The sequence below is a fragment of the Alligator sinensis genome, unplaced genomic scaffold (genome assembly GCF_000455745.1).
Source record: "Alligator sinensis unplaced genomic scaffold, ASM45574v1 scaffold826_1, whole genome shotgun sequence".
NCBI classification, from domain to species: domain Eukaryota; kingdom Metazoa; phylum Chordata; order Crocodylia; family Alligatoridae; genus Alligator; species Alligator sinensis.
In genome coordinates, this window is record NW_005843410.1 from 2,292 (window position 1) to 24,930 (window position 22,639).

General features: G+C 41.7%; 1 protein-coding gene across 1 annotated transcript in view; it reads right to left on the bottom strand.

The window, feature by feature from the left end:
- Positions 1-479: 479 nt before the first annotated feature.
- Positions 480-22,639, bottom strand: part of LOC102381285 (chitinase domain-containing protein 1-like) — a 31,323-nt gene continuing 9,163 nt past the window's right edge. The window contains exons 2-8 of the mRNA XM_006038597.3: positions 21,096-21,252; positions 18,821-18,970; positions 17,728-17,860; positions 16,540-16,584; positions 15,022-15,128; positions 11,609-11,670; positions 480-576 (exon numbers count right to left, since the gene is read on the bottom strand). Of these exons, the coding sequence (XP_006038659.1) occupies positions 480-576; positions 11,609-11,670; positions 15,022-15,128; positions 16,540-16,584; positions 17,728-17,860; positions 18,821-18,970; positions 21,096-21,236 (735 nt within the window). The 5' untranslated portion in view covers positions 21,237-21,252. The remainder of the gene's footprint in view (positions 577-11,608; positions 11,671-15,021; positions 15,129-16,539; positions 16,585-17,727; positions 17,861-18,820; positions 18,971-21,095; positions 21,253-22,639) is intronic.

Sequence of the window (22,639 nt, forward strand, 5' to 3'; positions counted from 1 at the left end):
TCTCTTGCAAATACTTAATTACTTTCTACGTCAAATGTGCATGAATTGCTGAAGTGAAACACCAAGAAAACCTTAGTTAGTAAAGATTTCATTCTTTCCTTAAGCTCTGGCCTTTCCTGCTTAAGGAAACATTTATTACAGTTGAAAGTGTGCCTGGAGGCTTAGAAAGCTTTTCACCAACTACCCACCCCACTCCTTCAGGATGAATCAAAGCTGCACAATCATTTCTGCTTTTGTTCTGCAGGCAGGTTTGACCTGACATTTTGGACTGAGGAGCTATATGAGGTCTTATTCCAAGCTATGCTGGAAAAAAGCCACAAATGGAACTAGCCATTAGGAGCACAACTATGCAATCACAGCCATCTTACCACAGTAAGTTCCCATTCTTTCAAACCACACATTAAACAAAAACGTAGTGTTTATGGCTGATGAGAGAACAAAGCAGTTTTCATCTGGACTCCCTCCTGTAAACACAGTACTCACCCTGGTGAGACAGCAGGGGGAATGACCAGTGTTAGCTTAAGTCGTGCCTTATGCATTGCTTCAGAGAGGTGAGTGAGTAGATGAATCAGCTCCCTGCAATATAAAACACATTGTTAGGGCTCTAGACAGTATATATGGTGCCAGACTAGTAATTTAACAAATAAGACTAGAAACAACAACTGAAGGGATACAACAAGCAAGGCACTTCTATTGAACATTTCTAACAAGTTGGGGATCCTATACATGTGCAAGGAGGCTGCTTCGATGCGCTGCAAGGAGCAGACTCAATTAAATCAAGTCTACTGGAGCGTGGCAATTACTGCGCTCCAGCAGACACTAGCATCATGTGCATCAGCATCTCTACCTTGAAAAGTGGTGGCGGGGCACTTTAAACTAAAGCTCATTTGATGACCTTTAGTTCGAATCGCCCTGCTGCCATTTTTCAGCATGGGGACTCCAATACACACGATGGGCACTAGCATGGCTCTTGGAGCTGCATTAGTTAAAGTACCCACCCTCCACCCCTGCCTCCTGGAGCATGTCTATAAACAAACACAGTCCAGGCAAATGAGTCAAGGCATTAGGATTAGTGCACAGTTAGAGGTACTCGTATACCATTTAGAATAGGTTACTAGACTGGGGATAAAGTTCGGCAAGTTTTAAAAATTTAGTTTAGTTTATCTCTGCCTTTTTAGCATGCAAAATGGTCTCAAACAGCACAAAGAGTTTAGAATTTCCCCCAGGAACACCATCGGCAATGCAGAAACATTGTAGTGTATATCAAATGTATTCTAATCAGAACAGGTTCACCCTTATGGTCATGTTCAGTGAGAGAGAGGAGCCAAAGCAACAGAATTGAACACTGTTCAAGAACAGGGAACAGTCAAATGGACTCATCATTGTACTAGTGAATCTGAGGTTAGGAAACGTGAAGCTGCTTTCATAGCATAATATACAAGTCTTCAAAAAATGTTTGAAGAACAAAAGAAGATTGACAAATTTTTGCTTCCATGTTTTCTGTATTTATTTTAGACATGCTACTCTATATGCACAAAGTAGCCAACGGGTTTCACAAGAGTTTGCCTTGCCTCTAACTCATCTGAATTACTCATCCTTTATTTGTGATACAGTAAGACTTCCAGCAGTGAGGATTCCTAGCACTCAGATGTATCATTAGGAAATAAAAACTCTTCAAGATCCTCCTCTTGGAAACTGCCTTCAGTATTAGATTGTTTTGCCTCTCGCTACTGCACGTAGTTAACAATTTACTAGCAAGCTCTTCAGAGATAACCCGAAGAAACTAAAACGTATCCTGCCTTTTAAACTATTCAAGCAAAAGCTATTTCTTTCACTTCACAACTTAAATGCCGCCCTCCTGTTGGCTTTCCTCAAGTCATCCGATTCAGAGTAAAGCTACCCCTGCCAATCAAGCCACGGGCAAGGTGAATCTACAAAAGGAAGCGGAGGGGCTTAGAACTCCCCATTCAGTCAATCTATTCTATAGTTACATCCAAAACCTATGTGAAATAAAAAGCAAATTTCCTTGGCCACAGCAGGTAGTTGTGCAACATTACATCTTAGCAGATTGGGTGCAGGTTTGGTCTGAGCACCAAATGGCTACCATCCAACTGAAACCTAAAATTACCCCAGTTCGAGAAGTCCTTTAAACAATCACATTTCTACCAGTTTTGTTTACAAAGAACATGAAAACAAACTCTTACTTGATCTAAAAGTTAAAAGTGAGAGCCAGGTCATTTAGCAGTGGCTGTCTGAACTGTTGGTTCTACTTGCAAGGTTACATTAAAACTGAAGTCCTAGTAACAGACTATTTTTTGTACTGTAATTAGGACTCCAATTGTACAGTCAACCAAAAGATCTTCTGCTAAAGTCAGTTATCCTCTTTACAATTCAAGGTTTCTGCTTGGGAGAAGCATAGCTGCCATCGGACACAGTTATCGACCAATAGTCGAGGGCTTTTTTCCTTAACAATAAGTCATCTGACTCGAGCTCCCTCAGGAGACTGCCAATTTAAGCTCTGGTAAAAGGTGGAGAACAAGCATTTTCTCAATAGTCTAGCACCCTGCCTTTTCATTCCCTGGACTTCACCCAAGACCTGGCTACCCATGGGCAGCATTCACGATGAAATATTCCAAGACTGTCCGTTTCCCTAGTGTGCTTCCTCTCTCATCTGAAACAAAACACTAGATTGCAGGTGATCACAAGTTAATTTGCATAATTTCATTCTTCCCATTGCAGAAGAGTAAAATGAGCTCTCTCCATTCCCTTGTGTATGTATTGTACTTTATGAACACCATAAGCCAGACTAATATATCATTGATTTAAAAACACTGCACAGAAGAATTCCTTTCTATAGGGAATACAAAAAAATTACAAAACAGAACAGACTTGCAGTTGTATTCCACCCCACCATTTCCTCACAAGCTCTTGCCCCCATTCCTCTGAATTTCAGATACAATTTTCAGTCTTAAGGTAAAATTATCTGGGGGCTTTCTTAGTGTAAGAATTTTTAAAAAACCCAATACAAGAATACAGTACTATACACAAGTAACCCAAAAAAGAATGCTAATATGGTATTTCTATGATCTGAAGATTATTCCCCATAATATCAGCACTAAATCTTTTATTTTGTTCTTCTTCTTCACTTTTGGGAGCAGATTGACCAGAACACTGAAACACTCACAGCACACCACCTGAAGTGGCTTACAGCTTTGCATCACTAAAGAAAAACAAAACAGATGAAGAGTGCTGATGCATCTGGCCTCTCATCTGCTACTGGTTAGAACATCATCATCAACATCTGCACTATGCAAATAGGGTACTGAGAATATACCCCTTCCTCCATGCATAAACTGGGCTCTTGGAGCTCAGGTGCGCACCCTAACAAGAAGGTGATCAGTTATTCCATGCGTGCATGGAAATTTGCTCTTTTGCTGACAAGGCATTCCATCCCAAAGCTTAGAAATCATTCCAATTAAGTTGTCACTGAAACTGGCATGTTTCCACAAGACTCAGTTTTGACAAATTGGCATTTTTTTCCCTGGAAAAAAAAAAGACATCTAGTCAAAAGATCCTCACCCGATTCAACTGCAGAGTATCTTTTGATAACATTTATTAAAAGCTGTTTGACGCATATTAATTTTCACGCCACCAACAAATTTACTTATTAGTAACTCTGAGGGGGACAGGAAGAGACATTTTACTGCACAGAGAGGTTTTCCTTTCTCCTTCACATGAGGGATCCCTGGCAATGACAAGGTTAGAATTCAGAGCTATTCACCCTCTCCTAGAAAAATCTGGATAATATTGTTGCAGGTTCTCTCAGCATGTTAAATCCCTTCTTTGGGCAGGTAAACCAGGGAAATGTTAGACTACAAGATTTAGTCCTCGCCTCTGCCTTCCTACTGTAGCCTTTAGTAAGCTCCATCCTCTGCTAGCATTTTATAAAAGTCAAGTCAATTGGGCCTAATTGCAATGATATCCTATTTAGCTTATGGAAAATAAGGGAAAAAAATAAACAGGAAGAAAGCTGCAGCTTCTTGCATGAAAACTAAAATTACAAACTGGTCCACTAACCTGCCAATCCACCTCTCTGGCCCATGAGAGCTCTATGCTGAATCAGATAGGATTAATGACTAGTACTTAAAGACTTAATTTAGTCACATTCCCATTTGTCAACCAAGATAGATTATGAAAATCAAGTGTGCACTCTCCCATCTTCCCCAAACAGTAAGAGCTGAATGCTCATTTACAGCTTGCTATAAAATTAACACTTTACTGGGTCCCAACAGTGCTCTTTAGCCTTTAAGACAACATTTTCCCATACTACCACTGGCAGTTTTGAAAGAAAAACTACTGACTGACATTTTAAAAATGATAATGAAGTACCGCACCGTAGGAGTAGAATCAGTCTTCATGCAAAAGTTTCATTAAATATTTACTATATGTCCCACCATTGTCAAATGCTTCAGAGAAGCCTCTGAAGTATCCGTAAATTAGAATCTACCTTGAAATAATTAAGATTTACCACTTTCCCACTTTGCCAGGGCTTCCATTATCCTCTCTACAATCAAGGTCAATCTTTTAAATACCAACAATCTCATTCTTGTTTTGCCTCCTATATAGTTTAAGTATACATCCATGTACTTTTGGAATCTTTAGTTCAGGTAGGAGAAGAGAAAATTGTTTTGTTTTTTAAATAAAATATTGTTATTTTGGCACATTGCTTCAGTTTATGATGATATTGACCTTGGTATGCAGTTTGCCTTAATGCCCAGCACTGGGTCTTTAGCCTATTTTAAAAGGCTAGCAAGTGGCATGTTATTGGAAGCCTTTCACATCCTTCTCTGCAGCTATGTGACCTTTCGAAATTCAGCAAATTTCTAATTCTAGGCATATTTAAGTAAGTTTGGTAGTTGATACTTCCTAAAATTAATGACTTGTCAGAAAAAAAAGTCAGACAGTATAAAGCCGTCTACTTCCAAAAAGAAATTGCCCCTGGGTGCCATTTCAATGCCTAGTTAATACCAGGAAATGGGAGTGAATTATGGCAAATCTTTAATTAATCAATTAATTTCAGAAATCCATATGAAGGATAGAACTGCTGACAGAGGTTTCTGTTCCTTCACTCCCACCACCATTAAAAGTGCCTGAAGGTCATCTGCAGGATACCAAGTCCCTGAAGCACATGGTGGAAAAAAAAAAAAAAAAAAAGCACTTTTTCCAGGCAGCATCCAAGGGATGGTGGCGCCACCTGTCAGCAAACACCTGACGAAATCACAGGAATAACCTGCATAAAAATTTCTAGTGAGCAATAAGTTATATGTATGTAACTGAAAATTTATCTTGGATATGGGGAAAAAGAAACAATAAAAGATGCAGTGAATTTAGGCATGAGACTCGTGAAAAAGTGACATGTGTCCTGAAGTCTCCAGCAACTAACAAACCACCTGAAAATAGACAGCGTTACCTTGCCTTCTTAATATTCCTAGCTTGTTATATTTCCCAAACATTAATGTCACAGGGATGAAAAATGTGGCATTTTATCCCCAAATCTGCCAAGCAACTTTTAGATGAGGTATATACAGACAATTTACGATTAACAATTATTGGAAAGCATGCAACTTTTTGCAGTTCTGAAAAACTCCTCCCTCCCTCAACTCTACAGTCATTCACTCCCCTCAACACAAAAAACAAGAGAGCCTTTGAAATGGACTATTTCATATGAAAGACTAAATTCAATCAAAATACCATCCATCAAAAGACATAGGGATCAACTTCCTGTGCAGAAGTCTGAAATGGAGAGACGATTAAATTTGTCTTCCCCCATTACTTCCAATGGTTCTTAGCACAGGCATGGGAGTGAATCTGACCTAAAGAATGCATGAGTGAAACCAAGGGGAAGAAAATTCTTCTCACAAGCAAGCAGCAAGGGGTAAGGAGGAACAGGCTGTAGAAAGAACAGATTGAATGTCAAATCAGGCAGCTGTTGAAAAAGTGGGTCACACAGGTTACCTCTGAACTGAGAAGTGGACACTGAATGGACAAATCCAGTGATGCAGTGTTCAGTGAACATGTACGTCCCCCCCCACCACTACAAGTTTAGTACTAAATTGAGAAGGGCTTCAATTCTTTTCTGTAGTGATGGATTGACTGTGATGGTCCACGAAAAAAAGCAACAGGCAAAGATTTCTGTGGGTGATACCCCATATTGGAACAACTGTATAGCTGGGAAGGATATAAACAAGCTTCAAGGTATAGCTGTATCCCTTCCTTGGATCTCTTGCCTCCATGCCTGAGAACTGAGGAAGGATACAGTGGTACCCCAAAGCTTGTCTAGTCCTTCCCAACTATAGCGCTGGTCTAGTAAAGGATAAATCGCCCATAAAAAAAATCCTTGCTTTTTTTTCTTTTCTATAGAGTTGAGGCAGTTTCAGATGAAATGAAGTTCAAGGTATATTAAAAACCAGTAGTCTTGGCACTTTATATACAAAAGGTCAAAAAAAGACACAGGAGAGATGGAATGAATTTTAATAGGACAAGAAGAGACAGAGCTCGAGCAAACAGGTTCAGCTCCAGCCAGAACTGGAATGCTGGCAATACAAACTTTTTGCTCTTGAAAACAAAATGAGAGGCCCATATTGGTTCCCCTTCACAAAAAGGGTAAAGAAGGGGAACCTGGGAACTCAGAATTTCAAATCCCAGTGCAGCTAGCAATGTAGTGCACCTGCACTAAAAAGAACTAGCTGAAGTGAAAGGGACAGCAGGCATTTTGGCCCAGCAAGCAGAGATGAATATAAAGATTTAACTCAGCTAGATGCCTTACCAAGAAAGGGTATTTTTGTTTTGTTTAAGTAGTAACCCCCTTGCCTTTAAACATTCCTATATAGGCAGACATACATATAATGAACTGAAAAGCATCTAGAAGAATCCTTAATCAGCCAGTTATACTCTATGTCACTAATTATAATGGAGGTTTTTGTTACAGAGTTAAATCAGAAGGTAGTGTTAGGGGAAGCAAGCAAAAAAAAAAAAAAAAGCAACAGGTGTCTGTACAAGGAATGGCCAAATAGAATAACTGGATTGATAGCCATAATGAATGCCCCAAGTTTGGTGTCATAGCAGTTTTGCTTAAGCAAGAAATAAGTGATTAAAAAAAAAAAAAAAAAAAAATCACTATTAGACCTAAGCTAAGAAGAAAAAAAAAAAAAGAAGTGGGACATTTTAGTGAGCTAGATTGCATAGAGGAGCTTAGACCAAGAATGTACAGGTTGGCAAGCTGCATATGCCCACTTGAGACACTCAAATTCTCCCAACCAGTTAGAGATGAGCTGGGTGCCAGGAAGCTATCAAATTATCGCGAAGAAAGGTTAAGGAGTAGAAAAACAGAAATGTGTATAGAGGTGCTTATTGTTCGTTTGGGCTTTCTTTGCTCTTCTCTCTCTCTCCCCCCCCCCCCCCATGTTTTGTACCTCTGCTTGAAGGCATAAAACAAAAGTATTTTGATGAAGTTGTTTCTGAGCTACTATTAACCAACAGAGTCTAGCCACCAAGCAGCCACCTTGTCATTTTGATCTTTCCAATGGACTTCAAGGAGGTAGCACTTTTAACCGAAGTGCCATTTAAGTATGTAACCATTCCGACAGCTCTAGAACTTATTTTCATTCACATCTGCACAATGCCAATGCTGGTTCAAAGAAAAAAAAATTGCAGGGGCAGGGAGTATTGTTTGCTTGCTTGTTTATACATAGGTTGGACCAAAACTATCGAACAACCAATAAACGGGCACCTAACAATCTGCTACAAATTCCTGGTAGTCAGCTGTTGGTTGCCAAACTCAAAACAGGGATGTAGACTTAATGGCTGCAAGCCAGCTCATTTCTACAGACTATAAAACATAGTCACAGGTGCAACTGCCATTGCATATCAGTAAGAGAGGTTTCTTTGTTGGCTTGCCACCACAGTTTAAGAATTCGGCTGTTTTCCGCTTTCAGAGATTCACGGGAGTTCCACTATGATTTTACAGCTACTTTGAGGTCAGATTCCAAAAAAGGATAGCCTAACCTATTCAGATGAAAGAAAGAAAGATTCAGAGGACCTTTCTGCACAATCCAACAACAAAAACCAATATTCTATATGAAAGTATGCATAAATCACTGTTCTGTCAAAGGTCCTACTTGCTTACAGGTATAGGAGTTCGTTCTTATGCCAACATCCAGCTTCATCTTCTCCTACCTTCTGATACCAATAACAAAACATCAGAAGTGAAAGTTTTTACTTTTGAAATACAATCCCTTGGAAACCAGTTTGTGCAATGTAGCAATTATGTTACAATACTCCCACCATGTGGCTTGACTGAAGACAGACACAGCCTCATACCAGTATTTTTTTTTTCTGGTGAGCAGCAGAAATCCATGAATGCTTATCCACAAAAAGTATGCATGAAAACAAATGGTGTGGCAACTGGGCGGGGGGGGGGGGGGGGGGACAGACACATGCCCCCAGGCACTGGCCTGGGTGGGGGCATCGGCCAGGCCCTCCGAGGGGTACTTGGTCCCCTGGCAACACTTCCGTTTTTGCCACCGGCGTGCCCAGGCTCAAATCGGCCGCTGGGGGACTACAAATGCAAGCATTGACCCCTGGACATTGGAGACCCACTCTACGCCACTGATGAAAACCTAGTCTTCTAATTTCACCCCGTGCACTAAAGCAAAAGACAAGAGCCATCTTCTCAAGCAGTAAGTTAGCTCATTTGCACAAGCTAAATCAGATAAATTGGTGCTTTAAACTACTGAATGTTTACCTGTCCCAAGAAGAGTGAAAAGATAGTCTGCTGCTATGAATACAGAGATAGGAGTAAGCTTACAAGTACAGTGGTTACAGCAGAGGCAAACTTTTTGAATGAAATGCCACAGCACCATAGGGCGAGACCACGGGTAGGCAATCATTTGGGCTGGAGGGCCACTTAACGAGTTTCGGTGAGCTGTTGAAGGATGCACATGCACACCTCCCCTCCCCAAGTCCCCAGCATAGGACTGGGTCAGGCAGCTGCACTCTTATGACCTTAAGTGGCACACAGTAACACACTACAGCACCAGCCCAGCTATGTGTCAAGGACTTGGGGCAGGAAAGAGGATGTAGGGAGAAGGGGGCCAAAAGCTGCAAGTTAGTACAACACCAGCCCAGCCAGACCCAGATGTGTTCCCTACTTTTCCTTGCACCCACTGCCCCACCCCAAGTTGCCAGCATGCAGCCAAGCTGGGCCAATGCCACACTATATTCTTGCATGCCACTCTGCATGACATAGGCACAACTGAAGCAGCTTCTGCCTGACCCTGCTGCATGCTGTGAGGATTCTGGGTTAGGCAGAGGCTGTGCCAGGTTCCAGCAGGAGCCATGCCAGCTATACCCAAGTAGCAGAGGAACACAGCATGGCATTGTGTTAGTGGCACCCGTGCCCCTAACAGACCTTGGCCTGGTCCGGCTCAGCCAACCCAAAGTCCTGACCCTCTTCCCCCACCAGTGGGGAGAGCCATGCCTGAGCTTTGACTTTTCACCAGGGTTCAGGCTGTCTGGTCTGCAAATGGACACAGGGTCAGAGCTGCATGCAGACAGCCTCACCAGGCAGAAGCCAGTGCCCCCTGCCTTGGAGTGTACATTGAGAGCTGGGGGAGCAGAGCAGGGCAGGCCAGGCTGGGGAGGATAGTAGCTGCCTGGCCACTGGAGTTGGAGCTGCTGCTGCAGTTGGCTATGGTGAGGGGAAGGGAGAAGGGCAAGAGGAGCTAAAAGCCAGGACAGCTGTGGGCCAGATACAATTCTCCTTCAGAGGAGCAGCTGTGGTCCAGACAGAATCATCTGGCAGAGAGAAAGCAGATTCTGAAAGAAACGCAACTGTTCATAAACTTCTTAAAGTCACCCCAAAGTCTTGCTAATGCACAAAACAAAAAACAAAAAAAAAACAACAACCAAGCTATTGCACCCAACCTTGGAAACATACCAAATGAAGTGAACTCTCCCTATAATTTAGTCAGCAACCTCCCTTATGCTGTGTCATTTTGGGTGATTCGCAAGTTAGACTTTGAGTGTATTATTTACATTTAAAATTGGTCTCTAGTTGCTGTTAGCATTTTTTTTTTTTAATTGAGAGCTTTAAGTTAGTCTTACCTTTCATGATAGCGCATTGTTATGGTTGTGGAATAGGAAGACTCAATTCTGTTAGGGCCAGAATGTGAAGTTTCCCCTCATCCCACAAACTTAATCCTACAGGAGTTGCCCTGGTTTGGTTCTCTGCCTCTACTTCACCCTATCAAATAAGCTTCCCACTAGCTACAATCTCTTCTATTACCAGTTTTATTCAGTTCCACAATGTCAGTGATGCACACCAAGTCAGTGTCCACACACACAACAATTATTATAATTCAATCCAGATTAAAGTAGAATAGGTATTTATTAAAAATAAGAAAACAGTTTACCCTTGAACAGCAAGACACTGCATCCTACCTGTGGAGTTCTAGTCTTGGGGACTAGTCTGGCAGTCCTGTGTCAGGGTTTTTTCTTATTTCAGGAAGAGGTTTGCTAAGTAAGGGGCTACACATTTGGTCACCCATTAGAAAAAAGCCTGAACTGCTAATTCTCTTCAAGAACACATGCATCCACCCTTATAAACCAGGAGGGACTTGTTTTTCCTTGGAAAATCTTGGCATTGCTATTTGAGCAGTGGCCAAGTTAATATACAGCTCCCAACTCTGCATCAGAAGGGTCATTAAATCCCTTTTAGGGACTGTCTCAATTAGAGGATCCGGGTGAGGTCAAGTCAGGCATTAACATGATTGGTTACCCAACATGCTGCCAATCAGAAGGTATGTCTTATTTGCATAAATGTTTCAAGCCCCAGGAAGTTGTTCTTCCACTGGCAATGTCTATATTGTGAATCTACAGATAAACCCATTGTTCAGATTATATTGTACTTTACAGGACCAAAGCCCGTTTCAGTCAAGTACTCAAACATGGCACCAAACACAAAAAAAAAAAAAAAACCAGACAGATAACCAAGTTTAAGCAATTGTAGAAACAATTGGGCAACTTCACACAGGAAGTCTTTACAAATCCTTCTCAAGTCTTAACCTCTCTGAATTTTTGAGGCTCTCCCAATTACGCCCCCAAAATTCAGACCTGTTCACAGATACAAAAGCATTTGCTTCCCTGCTGCATAATGAAATTGAAGAGCACTGGTTTTTTTGTTGAACTGAAAAAGTATTTTAAAAAGTTAGTGCTATGTGAAGGAATGGCAGGAGGGCAGTGGGCTACTGTTATTTAAAAGACCATACTGTTAAATATGATTGCAACTTCACTACAATTCAACAGTCCCATTGTGAGGAAATACTTGGCTCAAATTTAAGAGTTTACAGGAGGTGGGAGGGTGCTATTCCCCTTTTCCTAATCTTAAACATAACTAGCATTTTATTAAGAAAGAGCCCTCCCCAACTGCACCATAAATACAAACCAACCTCCCTCCTTACTGCAAGTAAGGAATTAAAATTCAACCTGAATTTAAGATTCTATTTTAGAAACTATTTTCAAGCTCTTCACCCTAAAGACTCATACATACTTTTGCTTTTGATTTCCCAGCTGACTCCAGACTTCAACTACAAAGCCATCAAAGTTTTCATCCTGAAATGAATTGACAAAAAGTACAACATAAACAAAGGTGGCTTCAGTGGTCATCTTACTAGCCCATAATCCACACATTAGTTCCATGGAAGTTTCATGGCCGTTTGTTTCAAGTTTTTTTCCATGGTATAAGCAGGAAACAGCATATACGTAATGTTTAGTGTAGTATGCTACATGGAAATATGATACTGGACAATATGAAGAAAGCGGTATTTGTGAAAGTGTGACAGACACAATTATTTTCCACATTTTAAACACTATGAATGAGGTTTCCATCCAAGCAGAGATTACCCCACTTAGCAGCAAAAGCAACTTTTACTGGGCAAGTATTTGGACATGCGGAAATACATGTTTTTTATCAATTTTTTGAAAAAATTGGCGAGCTATCAACAGCCAAGACATATACAGTAAAGTCAGGAAAAAGCAGTCTTGATTTAAAGATAAAAGTGCTTACAAATACAACAGAGTCATTTATCTAAACTCTGTTTATCCAAATGCGTGGCATATTACCAACTGATGTTGTGTGTAATGGAAATCACAGCAATGGCAACTAAGAAAGAACTGCTCAATGAGGGGGGACAATAAATAAAAATATGCACCATTTTCCATTTTACTGATTCCGTTATGAAACTTTTTGCTTACAGCATTGGAATATATTTAATAAGCATTCCATTAACAAAATGGTTTGATTTTAGGAAAAGGTTTTGTCCTCAATCAGTTTGAATAAATTGAGGCTACATGACAAACCAAAATCTATAAATATTAGGATATGTAAAGCAAGAGAAGAGATTACTAAACAGACAACCAAAGGACTACATTAAATTCCTTTGCTATGGAGGATTTTTTGCTACATTACCTTAACCTAACAATAAGCAGTAAAGGAGCTCAAGTTCTATTCCTTAAAAGTTTCTTTAGGCAATAAAAAGACAATTACTATTTCTAGACGATTCTAGAATTGATATGCTAGAAACTTTTTCACGTTTCCGGTATTTTCCTTTTCTCAATAGCTTAAGCAACATTTCTACCTCTTCCCAAGAGACATTATTTGATAGGTGATGGCTTTGCCTACATTAAGAAAGGCTGAAAGAGACTCCCTTTTGCTCAATGAATTGGTATGGACTGTGTTAGCAATACTGGGAAGCCTCCTTAATAAAAGGCAGCCTACCAATTGCTGATCATGTCCATGTCAATTTTATTTTCCCGTATACTTAGTATATTCACTAGACTCCAAAAACCTCTAATCATGACTGATAGAATGGACTTTATTCTCAGAAAATATTAGTTGATCAGAGTTGTGTTACTGCCTGGAAAACTTTAATGATTTAACTTTTAGAAGTGCACCAATGTAAATTTGGTCCGTATCATATCCGCACAGATAAAAGGGAAATTGACATTAAAATCGGCAATCGGGTTTTTTGGCCGATGTGGCTGATAAGGTCACTGTTAAATGCCACGTGCATGTGTGCAGCTGCAGCATGCACATGGCCAGGAGTGCAGCCCAGCAGCTTGGAGAACAGCGTCTGGCTGGTAAGTCAGGGGGAAAGGAAGGGGCCAGACCGAGATCCCTGCAGTGAGGGAGGGTTGCAGGACAGAGACGCATCTCGTTCAATGGGCATGGGGGGTGGCTCCCACCACCGCGCACATGCCAGGCTAGGCATGTCAGGCATGTGCCCTGCGATCTGTACACAGGGCAAGGACAGGCTGCTCGCTGTGCATTCAGGGCCACGGGCTGCACCCGAGTGGGGCTGGGGCAGGTGCAGCCTCACCCCACCCGAGCTGTGCAGCCCCAGCCCCAGTCTCTCCCTCACCATGGGGGCCTCGATCTGCCTCCCCCCTCCCCTCAGACTTAGCAGCCCAATGCTGCTCTCCAAGCTGCTGAGCTACATATCAGCAGTCGGCTCAGTATTAGCCAATATGGTTAGCCCCCAAAAATCTTTATCGGTGCACCCATATTTATATCCTTCCAACTCTTGTTTTACTGAGGAATTGATAACTAGCCATCAAGTTCTGGTTGCTGCCATATCCATTCTTCTGCTATCTGGTGTATAGCCAAACCATTCAGATGCAACTAAAAATAGTATAAGTGCATGGTATAGCTGCTTATGCAGTTAAAGCCTTACCACAAGCTTAGCTACTAAACTATGGCCTATATTTTCATAAAGTCAGCGACTTCAGGTGCCTTGGTTCAAAAGCAGCTAAACTCAGATCCTATCAATAAAAAGTAATATTCAGAGAGAGTAGTTATTCAACACTATCTATCTGAAGATCTTTCAGATTAACCATTCATGAATTTAAAGGCATCCTAATCAGTCATTAGTCAGTGAGTATTTAGAGAGTGGACAGTTGCTAGAATTAAGGAGCTTGGGGGAAGGAAACAGAAAGAAACATCAGTTAATGTAGCTTTCCCAAAAATAAATACATGCATGTATTCATTTATCTAAAGAGCTGTGTGCATAAAGGAGCTATTCCCAAGCCCCCATCCACTGTTCTCTCAATAAGATCCATGTCAACGTGTGAAGTCAGAGATCTTTCCATTTTAAGATTCTAGTTGCTGCCATCTGTTTAAGATGTGCATATAGCAGTCATTATTTTATAGAAAGAGGGTTGGTTCTCAAAAGCCAAATGTGATCCTCAACTACCAGAACAAGCATCAGTTGCAGCAACTGTAAGTTGGATCACCTGAAGCTAGGATGAGAGTGGCAGGATGTTAGCAAGGCAGAAGATCGGCAAAGGGGAGGTGGGGGCAGGGAGTAAAAGAAGAGTAAGATGATTCCTGCATTGATCCTATGCACCAATTTCTGGTTCAGCTATACTATTTTAGAACCCAATCTAAAACGTCATTTGGAGAAGATCAAATGAAGTATGCCTCACATATTCCTAAGCCTTTGAAAAACATGCTTAGCTACCCTCACTTTTCAAATTTTCCACCTTTTTACTAGTGCGAATGTCTCATTTCAGCTTCTACCCATTCAGTTTTCTATACTTCTATCTACTAGATTAGTACAGATTTAGATTGATCTAGTTATTGCTTAAATCACATCTAATCCAAGTGAAACAGAGCTTTTTAATCTCACTGCAAGGGAAGCTTTCCACAGATTTTAAAATTTTGGATAGTTTTTTTACCTACTGTTTTGCATCCAAGAGTTCTAATATTACCTAGTCTCTCAGATTAAGCGAGTTTAAAGTGTTAGCAGGTACTTTAACATCCTCCCTACTTACTGCTTCATTAGAAATCTTCACATCCAACAGGGCTGCAAACACTTTCCTGGTTCTTTTCCAAATGCTTTACAAAACAGGTGTCAATGAAGGAGATCATACCAGTACACCAAATTAGTACGAGAGTCATTTTACCTTAGCTAGCTGAACCATGACCTGGGAGAGCTCTTCTATCTCATCTTCACTGCCAAAAACACTTTCAAAGTCATGGTAAGACCAGCCATCAAATAAGATTCGAGGAACTGAAATCATAAACATTTGAATTATTTGCTTAATTACAGTTACTTCTATTATGCTAAACTATTCTTAAAGGGGAGGGGAGGCAGCACCCATGCACTCAGAGATCTGCCATGGTTCTTTATTTCCTTAATCCAGTTAATACAATTAAAATGACTACCCTTAGGTATTACTGTTCTTTTCTTAGAGTGTTGATGTATGAATCTCTCTTACTCTGCATAGACAGATACAGATGCATGACAAACAGGATCAGGGAGGCGATGCTTCCCCCCCTATGAGGCACTGGTCACGTCGCAGTTGGAGTACTGCCTCCAGTATTGGGCACCACATTTCAAGAGGGATGCAGGGAATCTTGAGAGGGTTCAGAGGAGGCCACTTGTATGGTGAGAGGCCTGCAAGCAAGGCTCTATGAAGAGAGACTGATGAACCTACATCTCTTCAGCCTTCGCAAGAGAAAGCTGAGAGGTGATCTTGTGGCTGCCTATTAATTCATCAGAGGAGAGCAGCAGGGAATACAAGATGCTCTATTTACTAGGGCACCCCCTGGAGTAACTAGGAACAATGGCCACAAGTCGACGGAGAGCAGATTTAGGTTGGACATTAGAAAGAACTTCTTCACAGTAACGGTTGCCAGAATCTGGAATGGGCTTCCAAGGGAGGCAGTGCTCTCCCCTACCTTAGGGGTCTTCAAGAGGAGACTGGACAAGCAGCTAGCTGGAGTCATCTGACCCCAGTGCTCTTTCCTGCCCAGGGCAGGAGGTCGGACTTGATGACCTACGGAGGTCCCTTCCGACCCTAACGTCTATGAAAATGTTCCTCCGATCCACTTATTTTCACTACCAGCAACTCATACTCACTTTATACAGAAGTGGTAAACTACTACAGGCTCACAGAACAAGGTAAGCAGTTTAACATATTCTAGTCCTTATAGCAATGCTTCACAACTTCCCTAAAAAATAGGAAGCATTGCAGAGACCAAGTTTTGCCACATTTTTCTTCTGCTCAAAATTCTGTGTCATCCTGCACAAGATTCCAGCTAGGGCATTGCTATATTTCTCTAAGCAAGTCAAGCTTAGGAGTACAGATGCCACACGAAACCTCTCCAAGAGGTAAACGTGGCTGCCAGGAATGAAGACGGAAGAAATACAAACCAAGGGGGCAGCACGTAGGGTGAAACCTCAACACTCCAAAAAGGCATAGCCACTGAATTACTGAGTAAAAGTAGTTGCTTTGATCCCTTTCAGCTTTTTGCCTTGAAATCCCCATAAGCCCCATAACCCCTGCTCCATCCCCTTCCCCCACACCCACAACCCACCTGTGTATAAAAATTTTCCTTTCATCTACAAATTGCCATAGACAGAATGGCACATCCCTCCTCCCCCTCTCCCAAAAAAACCCACTTAAATGGAGGCTTACCTATTTTGATGTTTTTAGCGTTTTTTCTGACATCCTTTATCCAGCCTGTCAAAATGAAGTCAAACAATTAAACAGCTATTAAGTTAACTATATCTGAGACATCCACACCTTTAAAAAACAAAACAAAACAAAAAAAAAACAAAAAACCAGTAAGGTTGTTATTTTGCATCGTGCTATTGGAAGAGCAACTTTTCGGGCATCAAGAAGATAGCACTAGAGTCTTGATTCCATGAAGCATTATTTAAATCAACACTATAACTATAAACTTCAACATTTGTCCACTGTTGACAGACTTTTTTTTTTTTAAACTTATTTATTATGCCATGATATTGCAGCATCCTGAGGCTGACATTTTCACAAGCATGAAGCATCCTCAGAAGGAAAATTTTAAGTAAAATGATATTTGAAACTCTGTGCTAGCTTCATCAGGATCATCTCACTGATGTGGTAAGTTGGGCAGGCCATGATCAGAATTATTATCTCTTCTTCAGAATTAGTCTCCAGAGATAGCTTTTCTTTAGAGATAACTTTGTTCCATTATGTTTGCTGGCACCCAAGCCATTACCAAAAATAAATGTAAATAGCATAAAGCCTGAAAATTCAGCTAGGAAGAGATTTCTTGTTCCCCCCCCCCCGGAGAAGTTTTTTTGTCCCCCCCCCCCCCCCGTTTGTTCCTCATTCTCTGGAATTTCTAGACTGGCTTCCTCCATGAAGAAATTCAATACACTATAGAAGAGTCATCTTTTGTACAAGCTACTCCAAAATACTTCATAGTTAAGTGAGGAGATGTCTCCAAGGAAAAGAAATATGGAGTATATAATTACATGGTGCAAACTCCAAGAACAGATAAAAATGGACTGAATGAAAAACGCGGACATGCACTACTACCTCTGCCTGTCTCCCCTTCCCACCCCTACACTGTGCCTCCTTTAACCAGGTATTTAGTATTCCCTACCCTTCCACTGATTTCCATGGGCAAACAGGACAATTTATTCTTTGATAAAATACCCCCCTTTCTCCCATCCCCCTTCTTATTTTTTTTTTTTTTAAACAGTCAAATAAAATCCTACCTCAAAAGCAAAGACACGTCTGTATCAGTATATTGCCAAGCTTTATAAGTTAATATTTTCCGTTCAGCAATACTAGCATGCCAGCTATAAATAATATATAAAGCAAGAATAAGATAACCTTGGTCAGCATCATGAAGCCCACTGAACTGGAACCGTTCCTTGCCCTTTCTTTTCACTTGGAGCCAGACTGGCGAGATGGATGTAAACTTGTTTCCAAACGTTTTAGCAATGTCATATCCATGGCTGTTCCACTTGCAAAAAAGGGGGGAAAAGGACATCAGAACAAGATCTACAGCAGACTTTACTACTCGCCAGATTTAAGTTCTTCCGCATGATGCAGATAAAAGTGTTTGAAGGATTCCTATGGGACAGTTTGTGGGATTTTCAGTAAGCCCTCTGGGATGTTTGAAGAGCTTCAATTACTCTATATCAGTTAAGGAATGCGCATTAGAAATTGCCTGCAATTTGTATGAGTGGGATCATTTCAGCAGGGGCTTGAACATTCACCTATCATAACTACAACTTTTACTTAAATTAAGACACATGGGGAGCATCATATTAATAGGTTATACATTTCCAATGTCCAACTGAAGTCAAGTGGAATTCAAAGAGACATCTACTTCTCCTGTAAATGACAAAAGTCAGACAGACAAGTTAACCTCTGTATGAAGTGTCAGAAATTATTCTAGATGGATTTATATAAGTTGCCTAGAATACTAATGAATTAGCACAACAGAAGTAGGGGACTAGCTAATAGTAGCAGAACAAATTGTGTAAAAATATTAGTTGCATTCTACAGCTACACATTATTACAGAATGCAAGCATATTGCAATCTCATATTACTACCATGGGACAACAGTGTCTCTCTCTCTCCACTGGCAAACTGAAGAAACAAACTTAAGACAAAAAAGGTCATGAAGTCTTGTGGTAGAAGAGAGACTTGAAGCAAGGTCCAAATCCCAAAATGCTTCTCCCCCTTTCCCACCCCCCATAGCTGCACTCTGGTCAAGTATTAGAAATAGCCACACCACTATAAGAAAACTCAAGTGATAGATGCTATTTTGCACCCAGTAAGGTTGGGCTAAACCTATGCATCAAGACTGAAGAGAAAAAAAGATTAGCAACTTATTAGCCTGCTGGGCTTCCAATCAAAGTGTGCCAAAGTCCAAGGTCAAGTGTCTGGCATGTTTTGGGTTTTTAAACTACTTACAGGGGTGATATATCCCAGAACATCTCCTGAGAAGTGTCTCTCCTTTACTTTCTTGGCACAGTAACTTTTGTGTTCCAATATAATATCTTTCGCCTTCAGATCAGTTGTTACCAGACCCCGGTCCTGTACTGTTTTGTCTGAATGCACTGTCTAAGGGGAAACCAAAACACACACTTCTATGAAGTCAGTTAAGGAAAGTAAAAGTCTTTAAAAATTAATGTAGAGACTTTAATTGCATCATTAAAGCTTTGAACATTCCCTGTAAATATTGCTGCTTTGCATAGTTAAAAAGCAGAAAAGCAGTTGGAAATGCTTTGTCAATATCAATAACAGTTAAAAACTCTTATGTTGTATGGATTCCCCCTATAAACAAAACCAAAAACTGAACACACATACACCCACACCAACAGGCTCCAGAAAGGAGGAAAGCCAAGACACTACACACGATTAGTAGGGGAGTGCGAAGCGGGCCCAATTCGATTTGGATCACTGTCCCTGATTCGATTTGGCTGAAACTGAATCTCCTATTCTGAGAATCAGAGATTCTGACAGACACAGCTTTAAATCCTTTTTGCTACATGCCTTGAGGTACCAGTGCGGGTTGTGAACACCGTGATGCTGGGGTAGATGGAACATCCTACAGGAGTTCTGGGGGACCCTCCAAGTGCTCAGCAGTAAACCCAGAAATGGAAGTACTTCCAGTCCACTTTTACTGAGCCCCCCTGCACCCCCCAGCTCAGCAATTGACCCCAGGTACCCCCCAACCCAAAAGGCACCAGTCGCCGAGCAGGGGGGGCCCCCAGCACACTCTCTAGTGGACCTGGAAATGGCCTGTGCTTCTGGTCCACTTCCAGGTCTGCTGCCATGTGCGCTGGGGAGCCCCACCCCCATGCGGCTAGCAGAAGCACCAGTGCCAGCCAATTGCTGCAGTTGCTTCTGAGAGTGGCTGTGGCCACTTCTGGGAGCAGCTGCAGTGATCGGCCGGCACTTGCTCCCAGAAGCGGCTGCAGAGATCGCAGTGATCAGCTGTCATGGGATTGCCCAGGGGGGACCCCCAGTTGGCAGAACTGGCCTCGGGGGGGCACATGCCCCACCTAACGAAAGCAGCTCCAGTCACCCATGGTGGGTAACAAAGTACCAGGGTAATACCTGCTGTGATGGGGTGACTAGTGAGAACCTGTGACATCACTATATGAAGGCTTCTCAGTGAAATGGGGGGGGGGGGGGGGGAGTAAGATGGCTAAATAGCTAAAGCAGTAGAGCTTAACACTTGAGAAGCAAAAAAAGCAAAACGACACCCAAATGCTGTGATTGCAATCCCTGGTACTATGAAAAACACCTGGTCAGCTGGGTCATCATATCATTTGGAAGGCCCATGTAAGGATACCTTTGTAAAACTGTTTGGAGTTTTGTCTTAGTATTGCTTATGTATTTAATAAGTTTTGAATCCGAGGCCACAACAGCCTCAACAATCAGTTTATTCCATCCATGTCACACCTCAATCAAAATTCAGTGCAACACCCAGTGCTACAATAACTTAAGATCAAAAGTAAGAGTGGAACTTTTAAACCTCAAGTATTCACGTTAAGAAGGACAGATCATAAAACTGAAGATCAAGTTTCTACATGTTTACTTTGAACACTTAGCTGCACCTCGCTAATCCATTTCACTCCTGGCATACATGGCTATTCCAGGCTCTTTAAGCAGAGGCAATGGGGAAAATTTAAACAAGCACAAAGTAGTAACATGCACAAGGGGCAAGAAGTAACTTGAACATATCTGATCCTGTTGTTCACAGGTCTGCACAAACCACCAAGCTTTCACAGGTATTGAACTACCTTTGGTTTAACTGCAAAACAACCAGTACAATAGAACAGCTGCTGGTAGCCTTTTCACGCGGTGGGCTAGAATGACCCAGCCTGGGTCAGAACCCAGCCACTGCCACCACTTTGCTCCATGGCAGTATGGAGAGAGCTCCCACAGCCTGAGTCCCCCCACTACTAATTTGACCCATGGATGCAGCAGTAGAGGGCACTTAAAATGTTCAAGTTAAAAAAGGTGGAGGGAGGGAATGGGACATTACTGTACTTAACTTTGAAACTATCAGTTTAAGTAGGAAGGGCTAAGGCTGTTCCTTGTTAGTTTATGGTTATTGATGTTGGCCATTTCTTACCAAAGTGTTAAGGAAATGCAAGTAGAAAATCCTTTCAATATCTGCCAAGACTTGCTAAATCACTTGAAGTATGACTTACCACAAAAAAACTAGTCCTCCTACCTTTTCCTCCAGCGCTTTTGAAGCACTTTTCTTGGCATCCATCTTTGACAATGTAGCAGTAACCAGATGGCAAGCCAAACCAAAAGCAAGTGCAACACAGAGAAGTTTCATGGTACATAGTTTCCAGTCAAGGAAAGCCATTGTTTTATTTTCTCCTCTGTTAAGACAAACAACAGTTTAATAGGACTCAGTGTCTCTTATATAAAGACTTTGATTTGCTAAATGAAAACTGGAAGTTCATAACACATTTTGCCCACTAGAATATCACACTGTCACATTTTCTAAAAAGCAGCATGCTATAAGAGTGAAAGAAGCTTGTAGCGGGGTTTGGGTTAGCCTGGCTCTGCCAGGCTCACATCAGTCCTTTAACACCCCCCCCGATTCCTTTAATCTGGTCCCAGAAACACAGTCTTCTCTGGGCCCCTAAACACAGGGTTTTATTGCCCTGGATTTTCTGCTCCACAGGGCTCAGCCAAATGTATAAGCAACCAAAAAATAAACGCAGCCTTAGCTTGGACCCAGCAACACAAGTTTTAACGCCCTGGGTCGATCTGCACCACAGAGCTCAGCAGAAAAATAAAACAATCCAAAATGAGCCCCTACCAGCATGGGTTAGTTCTCACCCTGTAGCCTTCCTTCTTCCTTGAAGGAATCCTCTGTCTCTACAACATCAAAAACCCCTCCAGGTCCTTCTCCCCATACTTCCTCCCTGTCCCTTTATTCACAGTCAGCCAGTCAACTTCCCCTGGCCGATTGCCTAAGCCAGTTGAGTCCCCTTAGGCATGCAGCTTGTCAACCCTGCAGCCTGCTATAAGGTTATGTCTTACCTAAAAACTCCACTAGGTAGAACCCCAGTAATGCAAACTAACTATGGAAAATAGCTGCACACTATTCAAAATGAATAGATACTGATGCTATACTATTTTTAAAAGAGTATCTGCTGAGAAGGCTTTCCAGGAGTCCTTCAAAAGTGCACAGAGAGCAACCAACTGTGGTTGTGAAAGATGCCTGTACAAACAATGATGTGCCCAATTTGTGATGAAAATTGTGAACAGTCAGTCTCCTAAAGGCCATTCTTCAAGTCATACCAATTCAATTCCAGCATTATGTTATTAATAACAAAACAAAGAAAAGTAATCATTATATGCAAGTGAAAAACAGAGTATTTAAACAGGCCCAATGCAGCTTTCTGCTGCACATGGAACGTTCCCGTTAAAGTCAATAGCACAGCTAGAAAGCAAAACGTACCCTTAATGTCACAGGTAAGCCTTGGTGACTTACTTAATAGCTGCACTCTCCACATCAAAACATTTGCGAATGAAACATCTTTCTATTAGGGGTGCACCGATAGAGATTGGGGGCCAATACCAATAGCCGGTTTTTAAGGAAGCATATCGGCCAATACCAATCCAAATTCCAATACAGCTGCGTCCACCTGGTAAGTCTGTTGTGGTGAAAGGGGAGGGGGGAGTGAAGGGGCATGGGCAGGGCAGATCAACACCCCCCCCCCCCCCCCCAGGGGGGGGGGGGGGGCGGGGTGGTGG